A 27,990-nucleotide genomic window follows, 5' to 3' on the forward strand; every position below is an offset into this window, starting at 1 on the left:
TGGTAAACCACGTTTGAGAGGGGGCAGGAAGCCCTGATTTGTAATGTTCGTTATAATTTCTGAGGTGTAAATATTCCCACATGGCTGATTTCAAGCCACCAACCAGCTCACAAAATTCCTGAATATTTAACATTTGACTTTCTAGGCAGGTACTGACTGACTCCAGGACATCACTTGACAGATTTGCCAGGTACCAATAAGAGTGAGTACTAGCTTAGACACGTGCACTTGTCGCAGAGCAGGTCTGGTGAAGTTCCTCAGCAGCGTTCAAGCCCTGAGGAGGGAGCCAGAGACAGTTTCAGTGAAGCTGTGGGCCACGGGTTGTGGGTGGGGTTAGGACCAGAGTTAATGGATCTGCATTGTGAATAATAACAGTGTTGAAGCAGGTACTTGCTGCCTGGGGGTCAGAGGTAACAGGAAATTCAAAGTAGTCATAGTTTCTGCTTTTACAGATAGTGTCTTGAGCAAGTAGCTAAAGTGTACTTTTTCTAACTCAGATTCAAATGTTGAAAAACTTAGTTATAATTCTGATAGACAAAAATCCTTCATTTCTAACATAAGAAAAAAAAAGTTCATGTATAGCTATATAAAGGAAATTCAAGAAATAAAATATATATTGAGAACAAAACTCTTTAATTTTCAAATTAGCGTAGTTACTTTGGGCTTAACTTTTGAAACCATAGTTTTTATAATCCATTGTGATTATAAATTGTCTCATATAATACAACATGGCTGACATTGTCTTAAGAGCTTTTCCCTCTTTACCTAGAAATAAATTTTCCTGTATGATATTGAATTTATTGAGGAGATATAACCTTACTGTATGTCACTTTTCCTAAGTTTTGTTTTGTTTTGTTTTCTTTAATTTTTTGGCTGTGCCGCGCGGCATGTGGGATCTTAGTTCCCCGACCAGGGATCGAACCCCTGCCCCCTGCAGTAGAAGCGTGGAGTCTTAACCACTGGACCACCAGGGAAGTCCCCATAAGTATTTTTAGTGACATAAAGCACTTATGAATTTTAGCTTCCCTTCCCTTAAATTTTTCCTGAATCTTACAAAAAGTTTAAAACTTGTAGATTAATATTGGAAACAGTATAAAACCTGTCAATAGAAATGGAGACTAATAGCATGCCATCTAGGACTTTTTAGAAATCATTAAAATGTAGGTGTAGATTTGTATCCTGATTTTATTTATTTTAGGTACAGTTACAGTTATCCCAGGTCATTTAAAATTACTTTTGGGGCAGTTTTAATAAATAATATGTCTTCTACCAAAAAATTTTGTGACCACTGACATTTTGAGAACTAAGAAGTCTCCTATTAACCCGTTACATCAAAATCATCATATATGTTAAGGTAGCTGTCAGCATAGTCAACCTCTGATTAACTCACTGCCACTCTTCCAAAGAGCTGAGGGCTGATGAGACGATAGGTAGTTCCTTGCCCTAAATTTCAGATAAAATAGATTTCAGTTTAAGCTGTGGCATCATTGACAACCTTAGGTGTGCCAGCCATTATAGCCAAAGTTTCTTTACCAAGTGATGCTGCATGGAATAGCTAATTGTCGAACTTCAGCAGAAGTTGGATAACAGTTCAGATATACTCTTGTATCACAGAGTCCAATGAAAAGCAAGAGAGATTGTTTTTCCGCTTGGCTGCCAATCGCTGTGCCTCTGATTCCTGTATTCCTTTCTATTTCAGTTTTGAATTTATCATAGAGGTCAATATTTCCTCCTTTTTCTCCTCCCTCCCCCGTTTATCCACTGTAGGTGTTCAGCATGTTTTTGGAGACTTTAGTGGACTTCATACAAGTCCACAAAGATGATCTTCAAGATTGGTTGTTTGTACTGCTGACCCAACTACTAAAAAAAATGGGTGCTGATTTGCTTGGGTCTGTTCAAGCAAAAGTTCAGAAAGCCCTCGATGTTACAAGGTAAGATTTTCTTCATGTATTTCAAGTTTACCCAGTAGTAATCAAGAATATTTCGTTTCTGTGTTAAAAGTTCAGATTTCTGAGTCCTTTCAAACTATGTAGTTTGCATGAGCTCCATTTGAAAATTATTGATGTTGCCCATTTACATGGTATATTTAATGCAATATTGATCCTTAGTTCAAACACTGCATTTAATCTATTAAAAAATTTTATTAACATTGGTTGAGTAATTCAAGGTAGTGTTTTATTTTAATTAAGATGTAACTGCAAAGTAGAGTTGAAGATTTTATTCAGTCTAGTGTAAAGATAAAAATATTTTCTAAGTTTAAAAAGAATGTTTTATTATGCATTCTTTTTTCAGAAGATTTTGAACCAGTGATATATTTCTACTTTCTTGTGTAGATTGTTGAAGTGACTTATTTCAAATATCCATTTACTAAGTTGAGGTGAGTCTAGAATTCAGATATTAGGTATGGAAACATCTCTGATAATGTTGAACTTTCTACTGAATACATTTTTCTGATTAAATCTATAAATGAGGCAAGAGATCATTCTTTGCAATATTGTTGCTTTTTAACCCCCTACAGGGGGTTAAATTTATACTTACAGGGTATAAATTCAGATGTTCAGATTCTTCTGGGAGTAGCTTTTATCGTATACTTTACCACATAGACTATATACCACATACAGGTGCTACTTCATGCATGCTTTCTGAATGACATTGTGTTTTGTGTGGTATTAAACATAATCTTCTGTTAAGTTTGCTAAATGCTTACTTGCTGACTTAATTTTTATTTTATTTTGCTTTGTTCTTTCCTTATTTCAGAGAATCTTTTCCAAATGATCTTCAGTTCAATATTCTAATGAGATTTACAGTTGATCAGACCCAGACACCAAGCTTGAAGGTAAAAATTTGAGGTCTTCTGATGACATTTTAAGGAACTGAAATATTTTATTCATAAAGTTAATTTTAATATTTGTATTTCTGTCACACGAGAAGCTGTTCAATCAGTGGATTTTGTTTTTATAAACTTTCAGACAGTCAAGCCAGCACTTCGGGACCAGCTTCACTCTTTTTGGAGTTCCAAGGTTTTTTTTGGTTTTGTTTTAATCTGCATTATTTCTTTTCTTAACTCTCTTTACAAACTGCAGTGTTTCAGATAATGTTTGTATGCATCTATATATTCAACTACTAACCTTTATAAGCCTATAAAGCATGCATGGATTTGATTTCAAATGTTATTCGATACCAGATTATCTTTTGGAGAAGCTTACTGGGGATACATATTTAGAAGGCAACACAAGTTTGGCCGTCTAACCCTAAGCTGTTATGCAAACTCGCTCTATAAAATCTTATCTAATTTTATGTTTGTGATTTCCCAATCCTTTTTTTTTTTTTTTTTTAATTAGGAGTTTGAATAGTTATTCTGGGCAAAATGTCAGTTTTGCCTATGTATTTCAGTAAACAGAACTTTTTAAGTTTAATCTCAGAGCTATTCTCCAGTTCTTAACTGAAACAGTAACTTTTTTTTCTTTTTGCAATGTGATTTTCTAATGTGTGCATAAAATTTAGATTCAGGGTTAACTTCCTCCATTGTTATTAGCACACATTTTCTAGTTAATTTATGTGAAAACTAGGTAGATTCCAATTTTTGATTAAAAATAATTATTTAACATAAAAGAAAAGATAATATAAAAGATCTGCCCCTGCATTCTTTACTAAAGATGTTTCTTAGTGAGTTTTCTTAAATTAAAAAGAGGTTAAAGTCAGGGAAATAACAAGCATATGAGCATTTATAAGCCTTGTATTTTCTGCTCTATTCTGCACGAAGTATGTTTCTATAAGCATTATTGCCTTGGATTGATTTTCCTTTAAGTTTCTGGATATGATTTTGCCTTAAAATCACAATTATGTTTCTTGCCAGGGTTGACTTATACTCAACATAATGTTATTTTCTCAGAACTGCTTTGTGAAAAAGGATCCATCTGTTTTGATTTTAAAAAGTGACCTGCAGAAGGAGAATAATTTACTCGATATTATTGATAAATACTGTTTAAACTTATTTTTTTGTCCAAGCCATTGTGCTAGGCATTCATAGGAATATAAAACTTACAATTTTCTATCATTATTGTTTATAATACATGATAAACTGTAAACTGTGATAAGAGTTATGATTTAGCTACTGGTGGTAGGTATTCAAGTGCTGTTGAAAACATATATAGAGATGTTTCATGGCCCAGTAGAAATGGAGGTCTAAACCATTAGCTTAAGAAATAAGGGTGATAGGTGAGTTGAAGGAGAGAATAAAGTTGCTGAAGGCCTGAAGAGAAAGACAGTGGAAAACATATAATTAAAACATCATACTACTGGGGCTTTCCTGGTGGCGCAGTGGTTAAGAATCCGTCTGCCAATGCAGGGGACACGGGTTCGAGCCCTGGTCTGGGAAGATCCCACATGCCGCGGAGCAACTAAGCCCGTGCACCACAACTACTGAGCCTGTGCTCTAGAGCCCGCAAGCCACAACTACTGAGCCCACAAGCCACAACTACTGAAGCCCGTACGCCTAGAGCCCATGCTCCACAACAAGAGAAACCACCGCAATGAGAAGCCTGCGCACCACAACGAAGAGTAGCCCCCACTCGACACTAGAGAAAGCCCGTGTGCAGCAATGAAGACCCAACACTACCAAAAGTAAAATAAATAAAATAAATAAATTTATTAAAAAAAAAAAAAGTCATACTGGAGACTCGAATCACAGACTGTTTCTCTAAAAGCCCTATATATACATATACATATATATAATACATATACCTAGACTGTTTCTCTAAAAGCCATGTATACCTGTATGCATATATGTATATATGGCTTTTGTATATAGGGCTTTTAGAGAAACAGTCTATGTATAATATATGTGTATTATATATAAACCATAATATATAATACGAACATAGTATATACTTGGCTTTTATGTATTATATATACACACATATTATATGCACACACATGTAAAGCTGTAGGGGAAAATCACTCTTCAACTCATAAATTGATGTTTTAGGATAGCAAGGAGATGTTCTATTAGAGCTACACCTTATGCTGAAAATAAAGGTAACTTTCAGATGGGTGACAGGATTAAGAATTAAAAACTTAACAGGTTGTAGAAAAACACAAATAACTTGAGTATGAGATGCATAAAAATTCTTTATTGAAGAAGTGCTGGATCTTTCAGATAAAATTTTACATCTCTCACAGAGTATCATGTGGGTAAATGTCAGAAAAGAAGCAATAAAATAGGGGGAAATCACATACAGAGAGATTTTATTTGAGTAATATTTTTTAAAATAAATGGAATTTTGTTGACTTTTTTTTCTGAGTTTCACAAACAGGTTTAGAATTATACGCACCTTAGCAACTATATTGTTTTTCCTCTCTGAAGAAGAATGCATGTTTATGTTATTCAGAGTACAGACTATGTATAGAACCTTGTGAAATATTCTACCAAAATGAAAATTTTCAAATGATTATATGTGTTTCATGGTTATTTTGCCTTTGGTATAGTAAACACACCTATTCTGTGAAACCCTTTAAAAACTTTACATGCCTCTCTATAAATTGCCAAGACATGGAATTGAGTCTCACATAGTGCAAATAAATATATTCAAAAAAACAAAATACATTGATGTTCATTCTTTGATTTACTATAGTCACCTTTCAGCCAGTCACACTGATAGAAGGTGACGTGGCTTCAAGAATCCAGAATGTTATGTGCTGCCATAATTTAGTTGGGCCTGCTACTGCAAAAGTAACCATAAATCTCTTTCCCTCTCCCCTCTCCACTCATGATGGCTGATAGGTTAATTCTTGTTTTTTTCAGTACATTTCTTAAAGTTATAGTTACTTCTTAAAATTCATTTATTATGAAATGAAGAATGTAAGTTGATGCATTCTGTTTTTTTAAACTGGAAGCAGAAGGGGGAAAATGTACAAGAGTCAGAATTTTAACATATTACTTCCTATATATTAACTTGGCTTAGTACTTCCCAGAGACCTTATTTGGATTGAGTGAGAAAAATGACATCTTAAGATCAATAATAAGGGAAGGAGTATAGAAAACCTGATTACCTTAATCTTTGACAATATTTTTTCAAAGTCACTATTTTAATCATATATTTAAACCTTCCCTTTTCTAAGTCAGCAAATCAGCATTTAATATGTGTTTAGAATCTGCTGTATAGAAGGACTGTGCACTGTGCCAGGTGCCATTTCTAAAGGGCACTGGTAAAGTCTTAGAGAACCATTACTTAGAAATCCTAGAACATTAGATGTGACTTTAAAAACAGTGGTTCTCAAACTTTTTTTCTACCCCAACATACCTGAGAAAGGGGAGATTATTTAACAATGGCTTACTCTAAGGATAAAGAAGGCTGCATCTAAGAGAGAAGCATGTGTGCTTTGCCCCACCTCCTGCTTATTTTGAAGCCTGCATCCTACCACACACCTACCCACCATGCCACCCACACATCAGGAATTCCTGGGAGAATAATAAGACTTTTTAAACTCATATATGATAGTTCTTTTATACAGATAAGTATTGTCTCTCCTCCAGTGGTACTTGTGTAAAACTTTTTTGTCACGTTTATTTTGAGATGTAGTTCTAGCAGTTGATGGACCTATTAAGGAACCTGATCTCATTGTGTGAGTCTTACTGTATGTTTGCCAAAAACCTGTATTGCCCACCTTGATTACCCAGTTGATTTATAATACCTTATTTCCAAAATTCTTTGATTCATTTCTCCAAGAGGCAAATTGTACTTCGATTTATAAAGACTGGTTCCTAGGGAAATCTAGACAAGAGTCAGCTGTAAGCTCTGAAGGCAGACTCAAGGAGAAGTGTCTAATCTTATCAAGAGAGTCTTTAGCAGTTGTTCAAACACGGGGAATGAAACTTATAAGTTCTGCTGTGTGTGAAAAAAATCCACATTATCGTATACTTGTACCTCTGGTAGGTAGGTGATTGTATAACTTCTCTTTTGTTGTTGCTTATTCATTGTGTATTTGTCAAAAAAATAATCACCTAGGGATTCCTGACCGTCTAGTGGTTAAGACTCCGCGCTTTCACTGCAGGGAGCATGGGTTTGATCACCCGTGGAGGAACTAAGATCCCACATGCCACACAGCACAGCCAAAAAAAAAAAAAAAGTCACCTAATTATTTCTGAAGTGTTATCATTGCCCCTCAATGACCAGCTGATTGTCCTCTTTCATTGTGCATCCCTCTGCAGGTGAAGGTTGCTATCCTCAAATACATAGAAACTCTGGCCAAACAGATGGATCCAGGAGATTTTATAAATTCCAGTGAAACTCGCCTGGCAGTGTCTCGGGTCATCACTTGGACAACAGAACCCAAAAGTTCTGATGTTCGGAAGGTATGTTTTAATTTAAGATTTAGAAGATAAATTAGAAAAGCAAGTCAGTCATTTTGGATTGCCAGTGAAGGAAGCTAATATTTTCAGGATGTTACCAGTTAGCATAGAGTTACTTACCTGGTGATATAAAGACCTTTTTAAAAAAAATCTTCTCTTTTAAATTTTATTTTAAATTTTATCCAATTAATATGAGTATAATTTTCAAACTTAGAATTAAAGATAACTGTCTTTGAAACAGTCCTCCCAACCTCTAATCTTATAGCCATTCAAAATATTTCAAATCTTTCCCCTCGCATTTACCTATATATTTCACATAAGAGCTTGCACTGTTTCTTGATTTATTAATTTTAGGCATTATTTATTGATCTGTTGATAAATTTAGTCATTATATATGTCTGTCTACCTTTATAAATTAAAACTTAACTTTCCCATATTCTTTCCTATGTCTTTCCCCATAACCTTCAAAATACTTATGAATCAGTTGTTGGTACTCAATAGAAAAGATTTAATTTTGACTGTGGAAATATTCACCCCTACGCCAAGTGGTTTATTACAGCCTCCTTCCTTACAGAAGCTTTATTTGTCCTGGTGTTAATAATTTACCTTTTCATTTTCCTTTTTTTTCCCCCACATGTTTTTTAAGTACTTGTTGTTAGGTTCAACATCTCTGTCATATGCTCATGGCTAAGATTTTCCATATGCTCAAAAACATAGGTTATTTATTTTCTGGGGAGTTCCTTTCTAGACCCTCCTCTGTTCTTTTCACCTTCTTCCTGAGACTTCTCTTCAACCCTAATCATTCGTTTCTTGCATTCTGTATCTAGCTCTGTTGACAAAGCCAGAATAATCAAAACAGTATGGTACTGGCACAAAAACAGACACATAGATCAATGGAACAGAACAGAAAGCCCAGAAATAAAACCCATGCACACGTGGTCAATTAACCTATGATAAAGTAGCCAGGAATATACAATGGAGAAAAGATAATCTCTTCAATAACTAGTGCTGGGAAAACTGGACAGCTACATGTAAAAGCATGAAATTAGAATATCCTCTATCACCATATACAAAAATAAACTCAAAATGGATTAAAGACCTAAATGTAAGACTGTAAAAGTCCTAGAGGAAAACATAGGCAGAACACTTTCTGACATAAATCACAGTACTACTTTTTTGGATCCATCTCCTAAAGCAAAGGAAATAAAAATAAAAAATAAAACCCATGCACACGTGGTCAATTAACCTATGATAAAGTAGCCAGGAATATACAATGGAGAAAAGATAATCTCTTCAATAACTAGTGCTGGGAAAACTGGACAGCTACGTGTAAAAGCATGAAATTAGAATATTGTCTATCACCATATACAAAAATAAACTCAAAATGGATTAAAGACCTCAATGTAAGACTGTACAAGTCCTAGAGGAAAACATAGGCAGAACACTTTCTGACATAAATCACAGCAATACTTTTTTGGATCCATCTCCTAAAGCAAAGGAAATAAAAATAAACAAATGGGACCTAATTAAACTTAAAAGATTTTGCAGAGCAAAGGAAACCATAAACAAAACAAAAAGACAACCTATTGAATGGAAGAAAATATTTGCAAATGATATGACCAATAAGGGATAAATATCTTAACATTTATAAACAACTCATACAACTCAACATCAAAACAATGAGCAACCCAATTGAAAAATACGCAGAAGAACTGAATAGACATTTTTCCAAAGAGGAAATGCAGATGGCCAACAGACACAGCAAAAGATGCTCAACATCGCTAATCATCAGGGAAATGCAAATCAAAACCACAATGATATATCACCTCATACCGGTCAGAATGGCTATTATCAAAAAGAACACAGGTAACAAATGTTGACGAGGATGTGGAAAAAAGGGAACCCTGTTATACACTGTTTTGGGGAATGTAAATTGGTGCAGCCACTGTGGAAAACACTATGGAGGTTTCTCGAAAAACTAAAAATAGGGACTTCCCTGGTGGCGCAGTGGTTAAGAATCCGCCTGCCAATGCAGGGGACATGGGTTCGAGCCCTGGTCCAGGAAGATCCCACATGCCGTGGAGCAACTAAGCCTGTGTGCCACAACTACTGAGCCTGTGCTCTGGAGCCCACGAGCCACAACTACTGAGCCCGTGTGCCTAGAGCCCGTGCTCTGCAACAAGAGAAGCCACCGCAATGAGAAGCCTTTGCACCGCAACAAAGAGTAGCTCCTGCTCACCACAACTAGAGAAAACCCACGCACAGCAATGAAGACCCAATGCAGCCAAAAATAAATTAATTAATTAATTTAAAAAAAAAAACATTATTTGAAATGTTTGAAATAATTTGAAAAGATACATGCACCCCAATGTTTATAGCAGCATTATTTACAATTGCCAAGATACGGATGGAAGCAACCTAAGTGTCCATCAGCAGATGAATGAAGGGACTTCCCTGGCAGTCCAGTGGTTAGGACTTCGCCTTCCAATGCAGGGGTTGTGGGTTTGATCCCTGCTCAGGGAGCTAAGATTGCACATGGCTCAGGGCCAGAAAACCAAGACATAAAACAGAAACAATATTATAATAAATTCAATAAAGACTTTAAAAATGGTCCACATCAAAAAAATAATAATCTTAAAAAAAACAAACAAACAGGTGAATGGATAAAGAAGATGTGAGGTATATATATGCCATGGAATACTACTCTGCCATAAAAATGAACGGGATTTTGCCATTTGCAGCAACATGGATGGACTTGGAGGGCATTATACTAAGTGAAATAAGTCAGACAGAGAAAGACAAATACTGTATGATATCACTTACATGTGGAATCTACAAAATATAACAAACTAGTGAATATAACAAAAAAGAAGCATATTCACAGATACAGAGAACAAACCAGTGGTTACCAGCAGGAGAGGGGCAATATGGGAGTGGGGAATTACGAGGTACCAGCTATTAGGTATAAAATCAGTCACAAAGATATATTGTACAATGGGGAATAGAGCCAATATTTTATAATAAGTATAAATGAAGTATAACCTTTAAAAATTGTGAATCACTATATTGTACACCTATAACATATAATATTGTACAGCAGCTGTACTTCAATTTTTAAAACCAAGCCAAACAAGACAAAAAACATAAAGATTAAGCAGAAATTAATAAAATAGAGAATAGAAAAACAATAGAGAAAATTAGTGAAACCAAAAGTTGTGTTTTTTGGAAAGATCAACAGTATTGGCAAACTTTTAGCTAGATTGACAGAAAAAAAGAGAAGACTCAAACTACTAGAATTAGAAATGAAAGAGGGAATATTATTACTAACCTTACAGAAATAAAAAGGATTATAAAGGAATGTTACAACATTGTATGCCAATAAGTAGTTAACTTAGATGAAATGGACAAATCTCTAGAAAGGCACAAACTACCAAAAGTGACTCAAGAAGTCAATAGAACAAGTAAAGAGTTTGATTTAGTAATCAAAAAACCACCCACAAAGAGAAGCCCAGGCTCAGATGGTTTAACTGGTGAGTTCTACCAAGCATTAATATCAGTTCTTCACAAACTCTCCCTTAAAAAACAGAAGAAGAAGGAACACTTTCCACCTCATTCTGTGAGGACAGTTTTATCTTGAAAAGAAACCCAAAGACATCACACACAAAAAGAAAACTACAGATCAACGTCTCTTACAAATATGGACCCTTTTAATCCTGGCAAACCAAATTCTGCAACATATAAAAAGAGAATTATACACCAAGACCATGTGTAATTTATCCCAGGAATGTAAGGTTAACATCTGAAAGTCTATTGTAGTACTCCATATCAATAGTAAAAAGACAAAAACCACATGATTATCTCAACAGAAAAGGCATCTGGCAAGATCTAACATCTTTCATGATTAAAACAAAAACAAAAAATCGTAAACTAAACAAACTATCAAGGGAAGGGAACTTCTTAAACCCAATACAGGGCACCTCTACCGCTATTACTAATATCCACAGCTACTTAATGGTGAAAGATTGGATGTTTTCTCCATAAAGTCAGGAACAAGACATGGATGTCTGCTCTCACCATTTCTGTACAACATTGTAGCAGGGTTTGCCGGTTTCTAGCCAGGATAGTTAGGCCAGAAAGAAGAAAAAAAAGAGAGAAAGGAAGAAAAGTAAAACTATTTCTGTTTGCAAATGATACAATTTTATATATAGAAAATCCTTCAGAATCACTAAAAAACCATTAGAACTAATAAATACATTCAGCAGGGTTGCAGGATACAAAATCAATATAGGAAAATCAATTGTATTTCTAAACACTTGAACAATCCAAAAATGAAATTAAGAAAACAATTCCATTTACAGTAGCATTAAAAAGATTAAAATAGGGATAAAATTTTAAAAGGAAGTGCAAAATTTATAGTAGAAACTATGAAATAATATTGAAAGAAATTAAAGAAGATTTAAATAAATGGAAAATCTTCCCATGTTCTTGGATCAGAAGACTTAATATTCTTAAGATGGCAATACTTCCCAAAGTGATCTACAAATTCAGTGTAATCCTTACCATATTCCCAGCTGGCTTTGTAGAAATTGACAAGCTGATTCCAAAATTCATAATGGAATTCCAAGGGACCCCTAATAGCCAGAAGAGCCTTGAAAAAAAAAACCAAAGTAGGAGGACTTTACACTTCCAGATTTCAAAACCTAATACAAAGTAATAGTAATCAACACAGTGTGGTACTGGCATAAGGCTAGACATAAAGACCAGTGGAATAGAATTGAGAGTCCAGAAAAAAACCTGTGTTTATGGCCAATTGATTTCCAACAAGGGTGCAAAGACCATTCAATAAGGAAATCATAGTCTTTTCAACAAATTGTGCTGGGACAACTAAATAGCCACATGCCAAAGAATGAAGTTGAACCCGTACCTCATACCATATACAAAAATTAATACAAAATGATCAAAGACTTAAATGTAAAAGCTAAACCTAGAAAAATCTTAAAAGAGGGATAAATCTTCATGACCTTGGATTTGGCAATGGATTCTAACCAAAAGCACAAACAACAAAAAGAAAAAACAGATCAGTTGGATTTCATCAAAATTAAGAATTGGAAATATTCCAAGACCAAGAATACTGATGGGACTGTAGAAACCATTGACTGACATGTTTTAAGTAAGGGAATGATATGATCTGATTTATGTTTTTAAACATTATTTTGACTAATGTGACAAAAATGGACTAGCTATGTTGTGTAAGGGAGAAGAGGGTAGGAGAGGTAGGGCTGATATTGAACGGAACCTAAGTTTTCATCTAATGTAGTAGGAAATCACCAGAAAATGTTTCTAACTGATAAATCAAGAAAAAATTATATAAGCCCATGTGTACCTAACAATCAGCAAAAACAAGCATTACAAAGAACTCTCTGGAGAGCTGAACAGGGGATTGAGAACTATAAAACCTTTTCTAAAGGTTTTTTGTTGTTTTTTTTTAAATCCACGAGTATGTGTTACTTTTATTTAAAGACTGGAAAATTTATTTTTAAATAAATGTAAAATGTAGCTAGTAAAATAAATGTGACATTAAACTAACAGAAATGAAGGACTTCATCAAAATATACTAAAGCTATTGCAGGGACTTCCCTGGTGGTGCAGTGGTTAAGAATCCACCTGCCAATGCAGGGGACACGGGTTCGATCCTTGGTCCAGGAAGATCCCACATGCCACGGAGCAACTAAGCCCGTGCGCCACAACTACTGAGCCTGCGCTCTAGAGCCTGTGAGCCACAACTACTGAGACCACGCGCCGCAACTACTGAAGCCCACACGCTCTAGGGCCTGTGTGCCGCAACTACTGAGCCCACGTGCCTAGAGCTCGTGCTCCACAACAAGAGAAGCCACCGCAATGAGAAGCCTTTGCACCACAAGGAAGAGTAGCCCCTGCTCACCGCAACTAGAGAAAGCCTGCGCACAGCAATGAAGATCCAATGCAGCCAAAAATAAATTTTAAAATTAAAATAAAAAATAAAGCTATTGCATTTTAAATCATGCGATTTAAACCTGTATTATTTGATGCAGAAATAGACAAAGATCAATGGAATATAAAGGAGGGTCCAGAGAAACAGGTTTATATAGAAGATTAGTTCATGATAAGGGTGTCACGTTGAGTCATGAGGAAAGGCTGCACTCATTGGTTTGGGAACAGTTGGACTGTCTGTTTCTAGAGAGAAAATAAAGCTGCATCTCATACACCAAAATAAAATCTAGGTGGAATAAAATATACCTTAACAATTATTAATTCATTTGCTCAAATTAACTTGAGATCCTTTCACTGTTTAGGTTCCAAAAAGACACAAGATCATAAAGTTTTGTTTCAAAATGCAAATAGCTTTATTTAAACACTATTAACATGTTAGAGTACACACCCACACAATGTATACTTTGTTGTTGTTTTTAACAAAATGGGCTTAGGTTACAGCTGTTTTATAATTTTTTCCTTCAGCAGTATGTAATAGTCCTCTCCCAGTCTCTTCATGTATAGAGCTACATCATCTTTCAAGGCTGTGTTGTGTAGTATGCCATTGTGCCAATGTAACTTAATTTCACCATTCCCCTCCTGTTGTTTATTAGCTGTCATAAACATGGAACACTTAGGTTTTCATAGAGTGGGGTCAGAAAGGGTCCAGAACAAGATGTGCACATTTACATACAAGTCATGATCGTGAACTATTTGGATTTCTTTCTCCTCTCAATTAAGTTTCTGTGTAATCAGAATTTCACAGTGTGGCTTTTAATAACTCAATTGATTACTTTAGAAGAAGAAAGGAAATTTATGTTTTCTTAACTGATCTGAATAACCTTGCTTTTGTTCCCATTTCCACAGAAACATTAGACTAGTTTTAGCTTTGAATTGTAGATTTGTTAAGATTAGCTGCTTTGAGAGAAGACTAAATACAGCTAGTTAATTTAAGAATCATATAATGGGACTTACGTGGTGGTCCAGTGGTTGAGAATCAGCTTTCCAATGCAGGGGACATGGGTTGATCACTGGTCGGGGAACTGGGGTTCCACATGCCGCAGGGCAACTGGGCCTGCGTGCCACAACTAGAGAGCCCACGTGCTGCAACTACAATGCCCATACACTCTGGAGCCTGCACACCACAACTACAGAGCCTGCACGCCGCAACTACTGAGCCCATGCACTTTAGAGCCCACACACCACAACGAAAGATCCTGCGTGCTGCAACTAAGACCTGATGCAGCCAAAAAGAAATAAAGAAATAAATTAAAAAAAAAAAAAAGAATCCTATATTGAGAAAATGAAAATTAAAGTGCTAAGTTGCTCTTGATGGGCTTTGTATAGTTTAGGGATGTAGTTCCTTATTTCCATCCATCTTTCTTCTTGTAATAATTTTTTTAGGAAAACTGAAGTAGGAGCATATATTGACGGAGTAATCCTAGAAACTGTATGGTTGACTTTTGCCATTGATTGTTAGGTTGTATTTGTTATACTTTTCATATTCCTATCTTACTTTCAAAAAATAAATGGTAAGTCAAATAGTTTTTGATTTTATTCTTCCAGCAAAGAAATTTGAAAGAATATAAGAACATCTTTTTCCCTGGGAAAGATGGCCTTGCACTACTGAACAGAAATGTTGAGTGAAGAAAATGGTCTCCTTTGAATAACCAAAATATATTCATATGCTTCTTGTATGTCTTTCTTTTCTAGGCAGCGCAGTCAGTCCTGATTTCCTTATTTGAACTCAATACCCCAGAGTTTACAATGTTATTAGGAGCTTTACCAAAAACTTTTCAGGATGGTGCTACCAAACTTCTTCATAATCACCTTCGAAACACTGGCAATGGAACCCAGGTCTTTTTCAGTTATTTTCTTGGCCATTGTATAATATGATGACTAGTTAACAATAATTGCTTTTTTTTTTTTTTTTTACATGAAGTAAACTTTGATCCTAATGTACAATTTTTGCATCTGCATTGGGCAGCATTTCCTGAGCAGAATTAAATATTTTCCTGGAAAGAATAGCGTTCTTAGGCCTATCATGTTTCTATTATAATTTGGTGTACATTAGGATGGTGGTGAACGGTGGCCAGGGTATGAACAAGGAAAGTGAAATGTAGCAGAACTTAGATGAGGGCATCAGCTTTGCAAGCCATGAGAATTAGGACATGCTCTTTAGATGAACCAGTCCTTATTTGAGGACCAGAAAGGATGACTTATTCCAGGAATAACAAATAAGGCCCGAGGAGGGTAGTGCTTTAAAGGGTGTGTTCACATTTAATAATAACAGGCTTGTCAGCCCATAGGTGGTTGGATAACACAGGATTTTGTTTTGGAGAAGTAAGATCTGAGTAAATGAAACATTAGTGTTATATCTAAATGGTATCAAACCATTTACATAATATGCCTGAAGAATTGAACTTAAGTTTTAAAAAGACAAAGAGAGCGATACCTTTGCTAATGGGGAAAGGAGAAAGTAGATGCACTTATGGCAGGATTAAGGTAATGTCTAAGGGGAGAGCAATCTGAGAACAATTTCTTGGGACCAAAGTCAGTTTTTTTAAAAGAAGGGGGAATTCCCTGGTGGTCCACTGTTGAGAACTCTTCACTTCCACTGCTGAGGGCCTGGGTTCGATCCCTGGTCAGAGAACCAAGATCCCACAAGCTGTGCGGTATGGCCAAAAAAATAAAAATAAAAAAATTTTAAAAAATAAAAGGAGAAGGTATTGTTTCGTTATATTTTAAGAGATAGGAAAATTACTAACATGACCAGATTCTATTCCTTTGGTGTCTTTGTAAAAATCATTTGTAAATCAAACTCAAGAGGGAACAGAATTTGAGAATTCATAATGGTTGGAGGAAGGAAAATTGGCTCAGAAAAGGGAGCTAATTTAAAATTGTTAATTTGGGATCTTGTTTAATCTTTGAGGAAAAAGATATTGTCATATTTGAGAGAAGGAAGTGTGTGAGGAGAACAATAAAAAGGCTTAAAGAGCTAGATTTCTGAATGGGAAGAAAGTTTTTTCCCACAGAAACTAGAGATAAGTACATGAATATTTAAAATAATGACCTATAAGTATGGCTCTCTCATGTTGTTCAACATCTTGGTTGTATGGCTTCCTGAAGAGCCTTTTGGTTGAACTACCGGTCATATGTTAATGTTTATTTGACTGTCCATCAGGGTTCCATGGGGAGTCCTTTGACAAGACCAACACCACGGTCACCTGCCAACTGGTCCAGTCCTCTTACTTCTCCTACCAACACGTCACAGAATACTTTATCTCCAAGGTAATAAAAGGGTTATTTTCCATCATGGTTTGTATTTGTAGATTCCCCATTCTCAGAAAAACAGACATTAATATAATTCCAGTTGATTTCTACTCAACTTGAAAGGTCTTAGACACATAGAAACTTAGCAAATTCAAAAAATGTTTATTCCAAAACTAACCCTTTAGATGATAATAATGTATAGGATATGGAACTGTTTTTTGTAAGTGACAGGAAAACTTAGGGACACAGCTTTTGGAAATTACTGCTTGTTGCATTAAATAGCATAGTTATGTTTCTCAGATATGCTGTATAAATCCATTAATTGCCAATTGTGTCTTTCAATTATAATACTCAATATAAGTGATGAGGTCAAGTTATAATGATGAATATTTAGATCTAATATTGGCCAGCCACCTCTAAAAATAGAAGAAAAAATTAACCTTATAGACAAAAATGTAAAAATAAAGAAAAACAAATAGGGAAGGGTTAAATATAAAATGGCAATATGTATAGTTAGGAAAAGATGTGACTGTGAGATTGATCCTTAATAAGACATGTGAAATTTTCACACACTTGTGCAGTTCAAGCATGGGCTATATTTCAGATGAAGTTCTTAACTCATTAATGGATTAACATTTTTTCCCATCTCCGGGCCTTTTAAAAAATTTTGCCTAGGGAATTCCCTGGCGGTCCAGTGCTTAGGACTGCACGCTTCCACTGCAGGGTGCACAGGTTCAATCCCTTGTCGGGGAACTAAGATATCCCGCAAGGCTTGCAGCCAAAAAAAGTAAAATAAAATAAAATAAAAATTTAAAAATTAAAAAACTTTGTCTAGCGGGTCATATTTGTACTTACCAGCTTCATTTTTGTTATTAACCATATACCATAACATATGCTTCATCATATTCATTACAATTATAAGATGCTTCATTATACTGCAGACCAATTGCAAATTTATCATCTAGCCTGTTTTTTCCATGTTATACATATATGACAATTTTGATGGCTAAATTCCAGACTCAGTTGAAGTTTAGAATCTGATTATAGAATTCAGATCAGTAACACTTATGTTCACTGTTAAAAATTCTCAGCCTTCTTACAGATTTGTGTAAAATACATTTATCTCCTCTTTAAGCAGTACCATTATTGTGCGTTAACCACAGGGGTTAGCAAATTCTCTGTAAAGGGCCATATGGTAAATATTTTAGGCCTTGCAGGCAATGCAGTCTTTGTCACCTCTACTCAGCTCTGCTTCTGTAGTGTGAAAATAGCCATAGATAATAGCTAAATAAATCAGCATTGCTATGTTCCAAAATTTTATTTATGGACACTGAAATTTGGATTTTATGTAATTTTCTTGTGTCATGAAATGTTATTGTTTCGATTTTTTTTCTCAACTATTTAAAAATGTAAAAAAAATTCTTAGATTTCAGGGGTCGTAATTTGCTGGCCTCTGGTTAGTCAGAACATTTCTGAAGGTGAAAAGACAAGCCAGTTGTTAAGGGCTGTGCATTCTAGAGTCACTGTAAGCTGCCCTTGATGGGCAAACAGTGGGACATGTTCTTTAGCCATTTGTAGCTGTCAGGTTTCATTTTGCTCATTATGCTTTAGAGCATATACATTCTCTAATCCTGTCTTTATAAATATCCTGTGTAATCTCCTCATATGTATTTGTATTTTAAAACTACACATAAATAAAAATTAATTGTTGTCTTTTTCATAGTGCATTTGATTATGACACAGAAAATATGAATTCTGAAGATATTTATAGCTCTCTTAGAGGTGTCACTGAAGCAATTCAGAATTTCAGCTTCCGCAGTCAAGAAGATATGAATGAGCCATTGAAAAGGGATTCTAAAAAAGATGAAGGCGATTCAGTGAGTATTTGAACATTATTACATTGCACATGTTTTCATTAAGAGTTTTTGATTTTATTTTTAAACTTTGTTTTCTGTCATTTTCAAAGATAATTTTCCAGGGGTCAGTTACTCAGTATTTACTGAGTATCTGCCATGTGCCAGGCACTGCTCTGGGCAGAGTCACTGCCCTCAAGTTCCTCATATATTTTTGGGTAGAGATGAGTACTGTGGAGTTCTAGGTTAGAATGTAAAGTGAATCTATTTCAGATTAAGTTGTAAGGGAAGATGACATTTGCATTGAGACCTAAGTAAAGCCATACAAGATCTAGGAGAGAAGAATTCCATAAATGAAATAACAAGTGCAAAGACACTTAGATGGGAGCAAGCTTTGTACAGTTGAGAACCAGGATGAAAGCCAGTATAGGAACATGGGCCAGATCACGTGGCTCTTGTAGGACAAAATAAGGTGTTTAAACCTTTTTTATTCCTGTTCAGTGTAGTGATAGTGATTTGTTTCATCAGTTTCTGCGGTTCCAATTAAGAATGTTATGACCCATCTTTCTGACATTTGTGAATATTATTGCTCAGTTTGTTACCCCGCCATTATACAAAAAAGTTTTTTTTTTTTTAACTCTGCTTCTTCTTAGACTTTTCTCTCACAGCTTAGACTTTTCTCAAAACAAGCTACCCCACCATTTCCTGTGGAATCTGTGGTTTCTCAGTGTTTACAAAATTATAGAACATTGCAATGCTTCAGCAAATCTCTACAGGGCTCCCTGCTCTGCTTCCTGACTTCTTTCCTGCTATTGTTTTTCTCCCCGTGCCTGTATGGCAGATGAGCCTAGTAAACTGGATGCCAAAAACCTGCTTATCACTCGTATTTGAGGTTCCCTACCCCAAAAGCTGCCTATGGTACCAATAACAGGTTAGTAAGAGTCACTGCTTAATTGAGACTTTCTCCCCAGTGATAGCAGGGTACAGTGTCAGGAGCCCAAGTAGTGGATTCTGGCAGAAGTGAGTTTGGCATTTACTCACTAGTCAGATTATCACTTCTAAGCCTCCATGTCTTCCGAAGGAAAATAGGGATATTACTGCATACCTTAAAAATTATTATGCATGTAATAAATCATATGACTCCATCCAGCCCAGACCTTTCTCCTGATTTCCAGATTCATACATCCATCTGCCTGTTTGAACTTCTGATCTTTCCTCCTAAACTGTTCTTTTCTGTCTCAGTTGATAGCAGTGCTAGTTGCTCAGCCAAAAACCTTGGACAGAACAGTTGTCCTTGTCCCATCTCTTTTTCTCATCCTCCCTACTTGGTCCAGCAGGAAATCTGTTGACTCTATCTTCAAAATATAAGCCACAGTCTATACAGTAGACTTTTTTCCCTTGTTATCTCTCTGGCCTCATCTCCTACTACTCTCCTCTGCTTTAGCTACATGCTTCCTTGCTGTTCCTTCAACTTACTGGGCATGCTTTTTTTTTTTTTTTGGCTCTGTTGGGTCTTTGTTGCTGCACGTGGGCTTTCTCTAGTTGTGGCGAGCAGGGGCTACTCTTCGTGTGGTGCACCGGCTTCTCATTGCAGTGGCTTCTCGTTGTGGAGCACAGGCTCAAGGCGTGTGGGCTTCAGTAGTTGCAGCATGTGGGCTTCAGTAGTTGCAGCACGCGGGCCCTAGAGCTTGTGGGCTTCAGTAGTTGTGGTGCGCGGGCTCAGTAGTTGTGGCTCGCAGGCTCAGTAGTTGTGGCGCATGGGCTTAGTTGCTCCACGGCATGTGGGATCTTCCTGGACCAGGGATCGAACCCGTGTCCCCTGCAATGGCAGGCAGATTCTTAACCACTGCGCTGGGCATGCTTTTGCCTCGGGGCCTTTGTCTTGGCTATTCCCTCTGCCTTAAACATTCTTCCTGCAGATAGCCATGGCCAGTTTTCTCACTTCCTCCAAGTCTTTGCTCCAGTAGCTTCTCAGTGACCACCCTATTTAATCTTCAGCCTCCTCTCTCCCACCTCGGCACTCATGATCCCTTTAATACTGTACTGCCTCCCATACACTAATTACCTCCTACTGTACCACATACTTTACTCATTCATTATGTTTTCTTAATGTCTCTGTCCCTCCACTAGAATGTAAACTTCATGAGGATAGACAGCATTCTTTCGTTTGTTCAAGAATATATCCCCAGTGCCAAGAGTAATACCTAGCATGGAATAGGCGCACAGCAAATATTTAAAGGGTATTTGTGAAGCACCTAGCTAACGACTTGGCACAGAGTTGCTCAGTAGACGGTGGTAATGGTGATATTGATGATCATAATTGATATTTTGATAAGTATGTTAATGTGCCCGAACTCCATCAGGCATCCTTCCAAAAGTTATGCAGTCCTTTTGGGACTTCTTAATTTTTTCTTAAGTAGGCCTTTTTTTAATTTGGTTTTCTTATACTTTGTTGACATACTGTCATTGTATAATTTACAACCTTAATAATGAAATCTGGGAGCTTTTAGTTCTGTGTTGCTAATGAAAGTGTTGCTAATGAAAGTCCTTTTGTATCTTTAACTGGCATAGAGAAACTGTTGCTAATCACATTGTATATATTGCTTGATCAAGCCACTGGCAAGGAAACTATAGGAATCATTAGAGACAGCATTCTTTTTTTTTTTTTTTTAACATTTTTATTGGAGTATAATTGCTTTACAATGGTGTGTTAGTTTCTGCTTTATAACAAAGTGAATCAGTTATACATATACATATATCCCCATATCTCTTCCCTCTTGCGTCTCCCTCCCTCCCATCCTCCCTATCCCACCCTTCTAGCTGGTCACAAAGCACCAAGCTGATCTCCCTGTGCTATGCGACTGCTTCCCACTAGCTATCTATCTTACATTTGGTAGTGTATATATGTCCATATATACACTACCAATCTCTCACTTTGTCCCAGCTTACGCTTCCCCCTCCCCTGTCCTCTAGTCCATTCTCTAGGAGGAGAGACAGCATTCTTTTACAGTTCTCATTTGCCCCTATGGCTGTGGTTTCCTTACATCTCTTCTATAAACTGTGACTTTTTGAATGTTAAGTTTTAACTCATCATGTTGATTTCCATTACTTAATTTTTTTTTGGCTGGTTATTGTTACCTTTTTAAAACAGCCTTTGAAGCAGTAGGGAAATATCTTTGTAGAATTTCAAAGAGGTTTAAAAAGGAGTTAATTTGCTCTGCCTTCCCCTTCCCATTAATAGACATGTGGCGGTCCTGGGATGTCTGACCCAAGAGCAGGAGGTGATGCTACTGACTCAAGCCAAACAGCCCTTGATAATAAAGCTTCATTGCTCCATTCGATGCCTGCTCACTCCTCTCCACGCTCTCGAGACTATAATCCGTATAACTACTCAGATAGCATCAGTCCCTTCAATAAGTCTGCCCTCAAGGAAGCCATGTTTGATGATGATGCTGACCAGTTTCCTGATGGTATGTCCTGGGTCCTGCTGCTACTGTCTGTGTTTTGGAGGACTGGTAATCAACGAAGCAAATGAAACATGCATGCTCTTTTATTGTAACTCCCTAAAAAGTAAGGATCTTTGGGGGTGGGAACGTTCTCTCCCATCTTCTAGGAGCTCATTTCTAGTGGTTTGGTGGTTTTCTTCCCCTGAATAAGAGACAGATTAATCATCCTAATATAATTCTTGAAATCAAGAAAACCTCAGTGACCTCCCAGAAACAACTGAAACCAGCTGTAGACACATTTCATTTAGTTATTAATTTTCATACCAGAATGACAAAACCCTTTGAAAAGGATACCCATTCTTTACAGTAGCCTTTTGAGTGTGAAGTCATAAACTCTTTAATAAGATACATTCAAGAACCAAATATGGGAAAAGCTACCATTAAGATTTGGAGTTGGCTTAGGTCTAAGCTCTGACACTACGCTGCATCACCTGGGAAGTTGGTTGACCTTCCTGAATCTCACTTGTCCCTAGGTTGCAGATGCTATGTTACCTGCCCTTCTGATCACAGTATGCAGTAAGGTTTGGATAAGGTGTATAAGAACTGACTATAAAGTACAAAACACTGTAAATGTTTTACTTATTTTTAATAGTAAGGAGTTACATTCTTTTCCTCTACAAATTACATGATCCATTAATTCTTTTCTTAACTAAGTAATGTATAGTAATATATAACTTTATGTAGGTAAACGTGAAAGTCTCCCCCTCAACACTCTCATGATTTCATACTTAGGTAATTTCTGATTTTCCCTTTATTCCCTCAGTGTTGCTGTCAGTGAACATATTTCTGCATAAAATTTATGCACATATACAGGTAATTCTAAGAGATTTCTAGGGATAGAATTGCCCAATTAAGGGATATCTGTAAGTTTGTTTTGAGAGTTACTACCAATTACCAACTCAAAACACTTGGCCAGTTCAAGTAGTACTGATTTCCTCACCAACCCAGAATGTTTAAGTGTTTTTATTTTTTGTCATTGTGATGGATATAAAATAGGTCATCCTAATGAGCATTTCCTTAATTGTTAGGAAGACTGAGAAATTAGATATCAGATTATTTTTTAATTTTTCTAATTTTGATGAATAGAAAAATATCTTCACTTCTGAATTTCTTTGATTACTAATGAGGTCAATGAATCATATTTTGGCCAACATGTCATGTTAAGAGACTTAATATATCACATATATCACAAAGGCAAAATTATGACAACATACCAAACTGTCTAAATTACATAAGAATCTATAAAATCGCCACAATTATGCACTTTGGTGTGTTTTAATCTACCATAAACAGTTGACTATGCTGTTGAGGTTTAGTCATGATAGCAGCATAACAGAAGTGTGTGAATTGGACCTAGCAGCAAAGTGCCCTTGGAACCCTGCGTAGTAGCAACAGCCTGGTGATTGAGACCTAGCTTTAGCAGCTTAATTTACATTGGTTTTAAATTATTTATGCACAGAGGTCACAACTGACATTTCTTGCTTCGGCTCCACTGTATATGTGTATATCTCACATATATATGCACTATATAGGTATATATATATATGTATATATATACCTACATATATATATGTAGGCTTTTTTTTAAGTATTATTTCAAAATAGTCAAAAGCTTAAAAGTTGGGAGTACAGTAGAAGGAACTTTTTCTTGAACCATCTGAGAGTAAGTTGCCAAACTGACGCTCCATCACTTCAAATACTTTAGGAAATACTTTCTATAAACAAAGACAGTCTCCTGCATAATTATAATATATTCGTCAAAATCAGGGAACTATCAGTGCTACATTAATAACTACCCATCCTTAGAGTTTTTCCACCTGTCCCGATAATATCTTATAGTGGAGTATCCAGTTCAGAATGTCATGTTGCATTTAATCATCACATCTCCTTCAGTGTTCAGTCTTTTCTTGGCTTTCATGAACGTGACACTTTTGATGGTTAAAGACCAGTTATTTTGTAGCATTTCCCTCAATATAGGTTTGTCTGATGTTTTCTTATGATTGGATTCAGATCTTGTACTCTTGGCATCAGAATCACAGAAGTGTTAGTGCGTCTTTCAACTAACACATGATTTCCCTTTGCCCCAATATTGGTGATGTAATTTTGATCACTTGATTATGGTGCTGCTAACAGGCTTCTCCACTGTGAAGTTACTCATTTTGTAATTAATAAGTGTTTTGTGGAGAGGTACTTTAAAACTGTAAATATCCTGTTCCTCATTAAACTTAAATTTTATTTATTTAAAAAAAATAAATATTTATAACTGTACATACACATAGTTTCCTGTTGTATTCAATGGGCTATAATGTTTAACTGTCATTATTTATTTTGATGCTCAAATTGTCCTTAATTTGACCATCAGGATCCCATTCAAGCTGGCTTTTGTGTCCTTTTAACATGTCCCCATTCTTACATTCTGACACAGCAAAATCTTACACTGTCCTTGCTTCAGTCCTAGAATCAACCATTTCTCCAAGGATCGATCCTTGGTTTCTTTTAACAGAAAATGGTCTTTAAAGACTAAAGTCTGGGCACTAGGTGTACTCACTGCTGGTGGGACATCACTACTCCCCAGACCTCTAAGTGACTAGAGCTAGGGAGTGTGTGTGTTTGTGTGTGCACGTGCGTGTGTATACACGCATGCACGCTGATTTATATCTATTGCTGTATCTGTCAGAAGCTATGTGTTTATACCAATAACTCCAATTCTAGTCTAGCACCATGAGATTAATTTTAGTTTCTCCCTTTCCATATTAATAACCCCCTGTGAGAAACCTGACTTCCGTTATCTTGAATATACTTACTTATTTGATCAATCCTCCTGTATGCAACCAGTTCTCCATCTCTGCCACCACCTCCTCACTTGCGCGGATGCACTCCCCACCCTGCTGGGCTCTACCATTCCACCCTCAACTTCCTCGGCCTCAATGCCATTCTGCTTGGGCTCTGACACATCACACCTGGTTGCCACTACATGTGGACACGCTTCTTGTTCTAGCTGAGCTCTGAAACCCTATCTTACCCACTCTCACGTGTGGAAACCCTCTGTACTCTGCCTGGGAATCTGTCCCCAGGCCTGTAATTTTGATAAATGGAAAAATATCTTCATTTTATGAGATTGAGGAATTGTGTTTTTACCAACTTCTCATGTTGAGGCTTGATATATCACAAGTACCACAAAGCCAAAATTATGACAACTTAACAAGATCATCCCCTTATTGTCTAATTCTCTTCTCCTTTACTAAGGATCATATATTTCTCATTTGTTAAAGGAAAATATCTCTGGAAATTATATAACTGAAACCTAACTGGGTAGAATATTTTTCAACTTGAGAACGTTATTTCTTCACAGCATAATACTTGATTGACTTCTGAAATATTTGAAGATAGAGAAGCCTTCAGTTACACCAAAATAGTAGTTGTTCCAAGCTTCATATAGTTGTTCCAAGCTTCATATAATTGTTTTCATTTACTGTCTATTTTCTTTTTTAAATTTGAGGTGGGGAAGACCTTATTTGACATTATTTTATTGTAAACATTGCTGACATTATCTTTTTTAATGTATTGACCTCCATTTTGCTGTTTTGATTTTTCTCTTATGCCCTGCCCCCAAGTAAAATTTCTCCTTATTTTGTTTTTAAAATATAAAACTTTTGGTGGGAGATAATTATTTTGTTCAAGTAGGAATTTGTTTCAAAATTCTGAGACTTATTAAGTATCTTTCTTACTCAGATGTGTCTGTACATATTACAGACAGATACACACATTAGTGATACATTTATCAAAACTAACAAGTCATACCCACTAATGACCAGTTCTAATTATGACCTTTGTAAAGTTTACCGGGGACTATAATATTCCAGAATATGTACTACCTCTAGTGAGGATGATACTGTTATTCAAGGGAGACTCATATTTCAGGCCCAGGTCCTCACCATGACCCTAGGAGGTGCATGCTATTTTCCCATTTTACTGATAAGAAAACCCAACCTCCACAATAATTGAGAGCGTGCTCCTATCACACAAAGGCTAAGGGGCAGAGGCTTGGTGAGACTCTAGAGCCTGTGTTCTTTTCACAGAACAACAATGCTTCTGTGTGTCAGAAGAGGAAATACAGTTGATTGTACTTTATCTTAATTAATTCAGTACGTTAGGTTTATCTCATTTGTATGACATAAATAGTTCAGTTTTTTATCAAATAATTTATGTGCTTTCTTTGGCAGAAGTTATTTTCCTGTCAGTCATCTGTCCAGACCATTATATGACAGGTCATTTCTAATTATCTTCTAGAATAATTACAAAGCCTATATTCATGAAGAGGAGAACTGAGTTCCTTTGAAACAAAGCATTTTCTTGAGATTTCCCTTTATTCAGCTGAAATAAAATATACTCTTATCAGAATGATTTTATGACATCTTTGAAAGTCTGATAATGTAACTTCACAGGAGTGATTTTTGAGCGGTTTATAGAGATGCATTGATCCTGCTGCAGTAGTTCTTGTTAAGCCAGCAATATTGTTCTAATGTTGGTCTATACAAATGAAATTATTATAAGACAGTTTTTATTCTCCAAGTTAAGATCTTTGAACTCAAATTTCTTATTTTTCATGGTTTTGCTCTGCATTTTGCAGAGGTTCTTCCTGATCTTCCAAAACCCTAATTTAGTTCTCCTCAGTGATCATTCTTTTCAGATTATCTCAAGTTTTTAAATTCAGTAATCACATTTTGTGCTCTGTGTATGAGTGTTTGGGGACCAGAAGTTCTTAGTGCTCTTATTATAGTTCCACGAAAGTTGTCCTAACAAACTTCCTTTTTTATAGGCAGTGAATATTGTCATTACATTTTGGTTCAATTTCCCTTCCCTATCATCTGTTAGTTTTATTCCAGTACAAGTCATCTGTTCTAGTAGTTCAGTTTGATTTCCTTTCCTCAGGTTTCTGAATCCTCTTAAGTGAAATATAACTTTTCTTTCCCTACTTGTAGATGTGAGTTCCCTGAGACCTATAATGTCAGGCCATTGGTATCTCTAGGTCAGTGGCTAACCAGCTGGCAGGATGAGGCACAGTAGCTTCTGTTTTTATGGACCAGTTGTGAACCATCTGGCAAACTACAACCTCAAGGTTCATTTTTGGGAAAAGTGCTCTTTCCTCTTGAGCGTTTCCTTTTGTAGCCAGCAACCCTCTCCAAAAGGCCAGCATACTCATGCCAAGTGAAGCCACAGAGAATACAGCTCCACAGTGTTAGCTGTCTTTCCTGGAGACTTAGGAGAGGGAGTGACCCCAGGTGTACCTTCTAGGCTCAGGCACCGTGTTCTGTGATTATCTTATTCCAGAGAATGAGTTAGAAGGGAAAAGACTCTATGGCACAAGCTCAAGCAAATGCCTGCCCAAGTCCCTCAAACCTGAATTTATCATGTATTTTATCATCAAAAGAATTTAGGAAGAACTCTGGTATTTTTTAATGTTCTAATGTGAACTTTTGGATTTAACTGTCTTTCCTACAAAGATTTCTCAAAGCATTATCTGATGACTTTGAAAAATAAACAGTGTGTCCTTTAACATTCATAAAATTCATGAGTTCATAATTATACTTTAAAAAAAGAAAGCAAAAACAAATGAAAACTCCTTGATAACCACTGGGCCCAACTCTTGACTCAGAAATTTAAAGGGAAATATATTAGGTATTCTGCCTTTTCTATCAAACTGTATTTCAGGGCAATCAAAATAGCTCTAGTTGATAAACTCACTCTCTCAGAAGAATTCCAACCCATTTTTAACTCCTAATAAAATAATTGATTCAGCAACATCAGTGGGTGAAATCATTAGTTAAAAGGTTGACGGGGAACTTTACAGTGGTGGGATCAAGTTGTTACCAGTTAAATCCAGTGATCATTTATTAGTATCGCTAAAAATTGAGTACCCAGACACTGTGAGCCTCCTGGCATGACAACATAGAAGTGCATGCTGAAGTGTGTAAGGATGAAATGATACATTTGGGAT

General features: G+C 36.2%; 1 protein-coding gene across 39 annotated transcripts in view; it reads left to right on the top strand.

Moving 5' to 3' along the window:
- Positions 1-27,990, top strand: part of CLASP2 (cytoplasmic linker associated protein 2) — a 175,116-nt gene that overhangs the window by 139,213 nt on the left and 7,913 nt on the right. For 22 of the 39 annotated variants that reach the window (XM_082348330.1, XM_082348333.1, XM_082348301.1 and 19 more), the window contains 7 exons: positions 1,768-1,931; positions 2,758-2,836; positions 7,211-7,354; positions 15,074-15,217; positions 16,545-16,651; positions 18,357-18,510; positions 21,728-21,956. In XM_082348330.1, the coding sequence (XP_082204456.1) occupies positions 1,768-1,931; positions 2,758-2,836; positions 7,211-7,354; positions 15,074-15,217; positions 16,545-16,651; positions 18,357-18,510; positions 21,728-21,956 (1,021 nt within the window). Of the gene's footprint in view, positions 1-1,767; positions 1,932-2,757; positions 2,837-2,969; positions 3,021-7,210; positions 7,355-15,073; positions 15,218-16,544; positions 16,652-18,356; positions 18,511-21,727; positions 21,957-27,990 lie in introns of all 39 variants that reach the window. The other 17 variants (XM_082348296.1, XM_082348318.1, XM_082348329.1 and 14 more) reach the window with 1 other exon arrangement.

Source organism: Balaenoptera borealis, assembly GCF_965194805.1.
Source record: "Balaenoptera borealis genome assembly, chromosome: 12".
Lineage (NCBI taxonomy): Eukaryota > Metazoa > Chordata > Mammalia > Artiodactyla > Balaenopteridae > Balaenoptera > Balaenoptera borealis.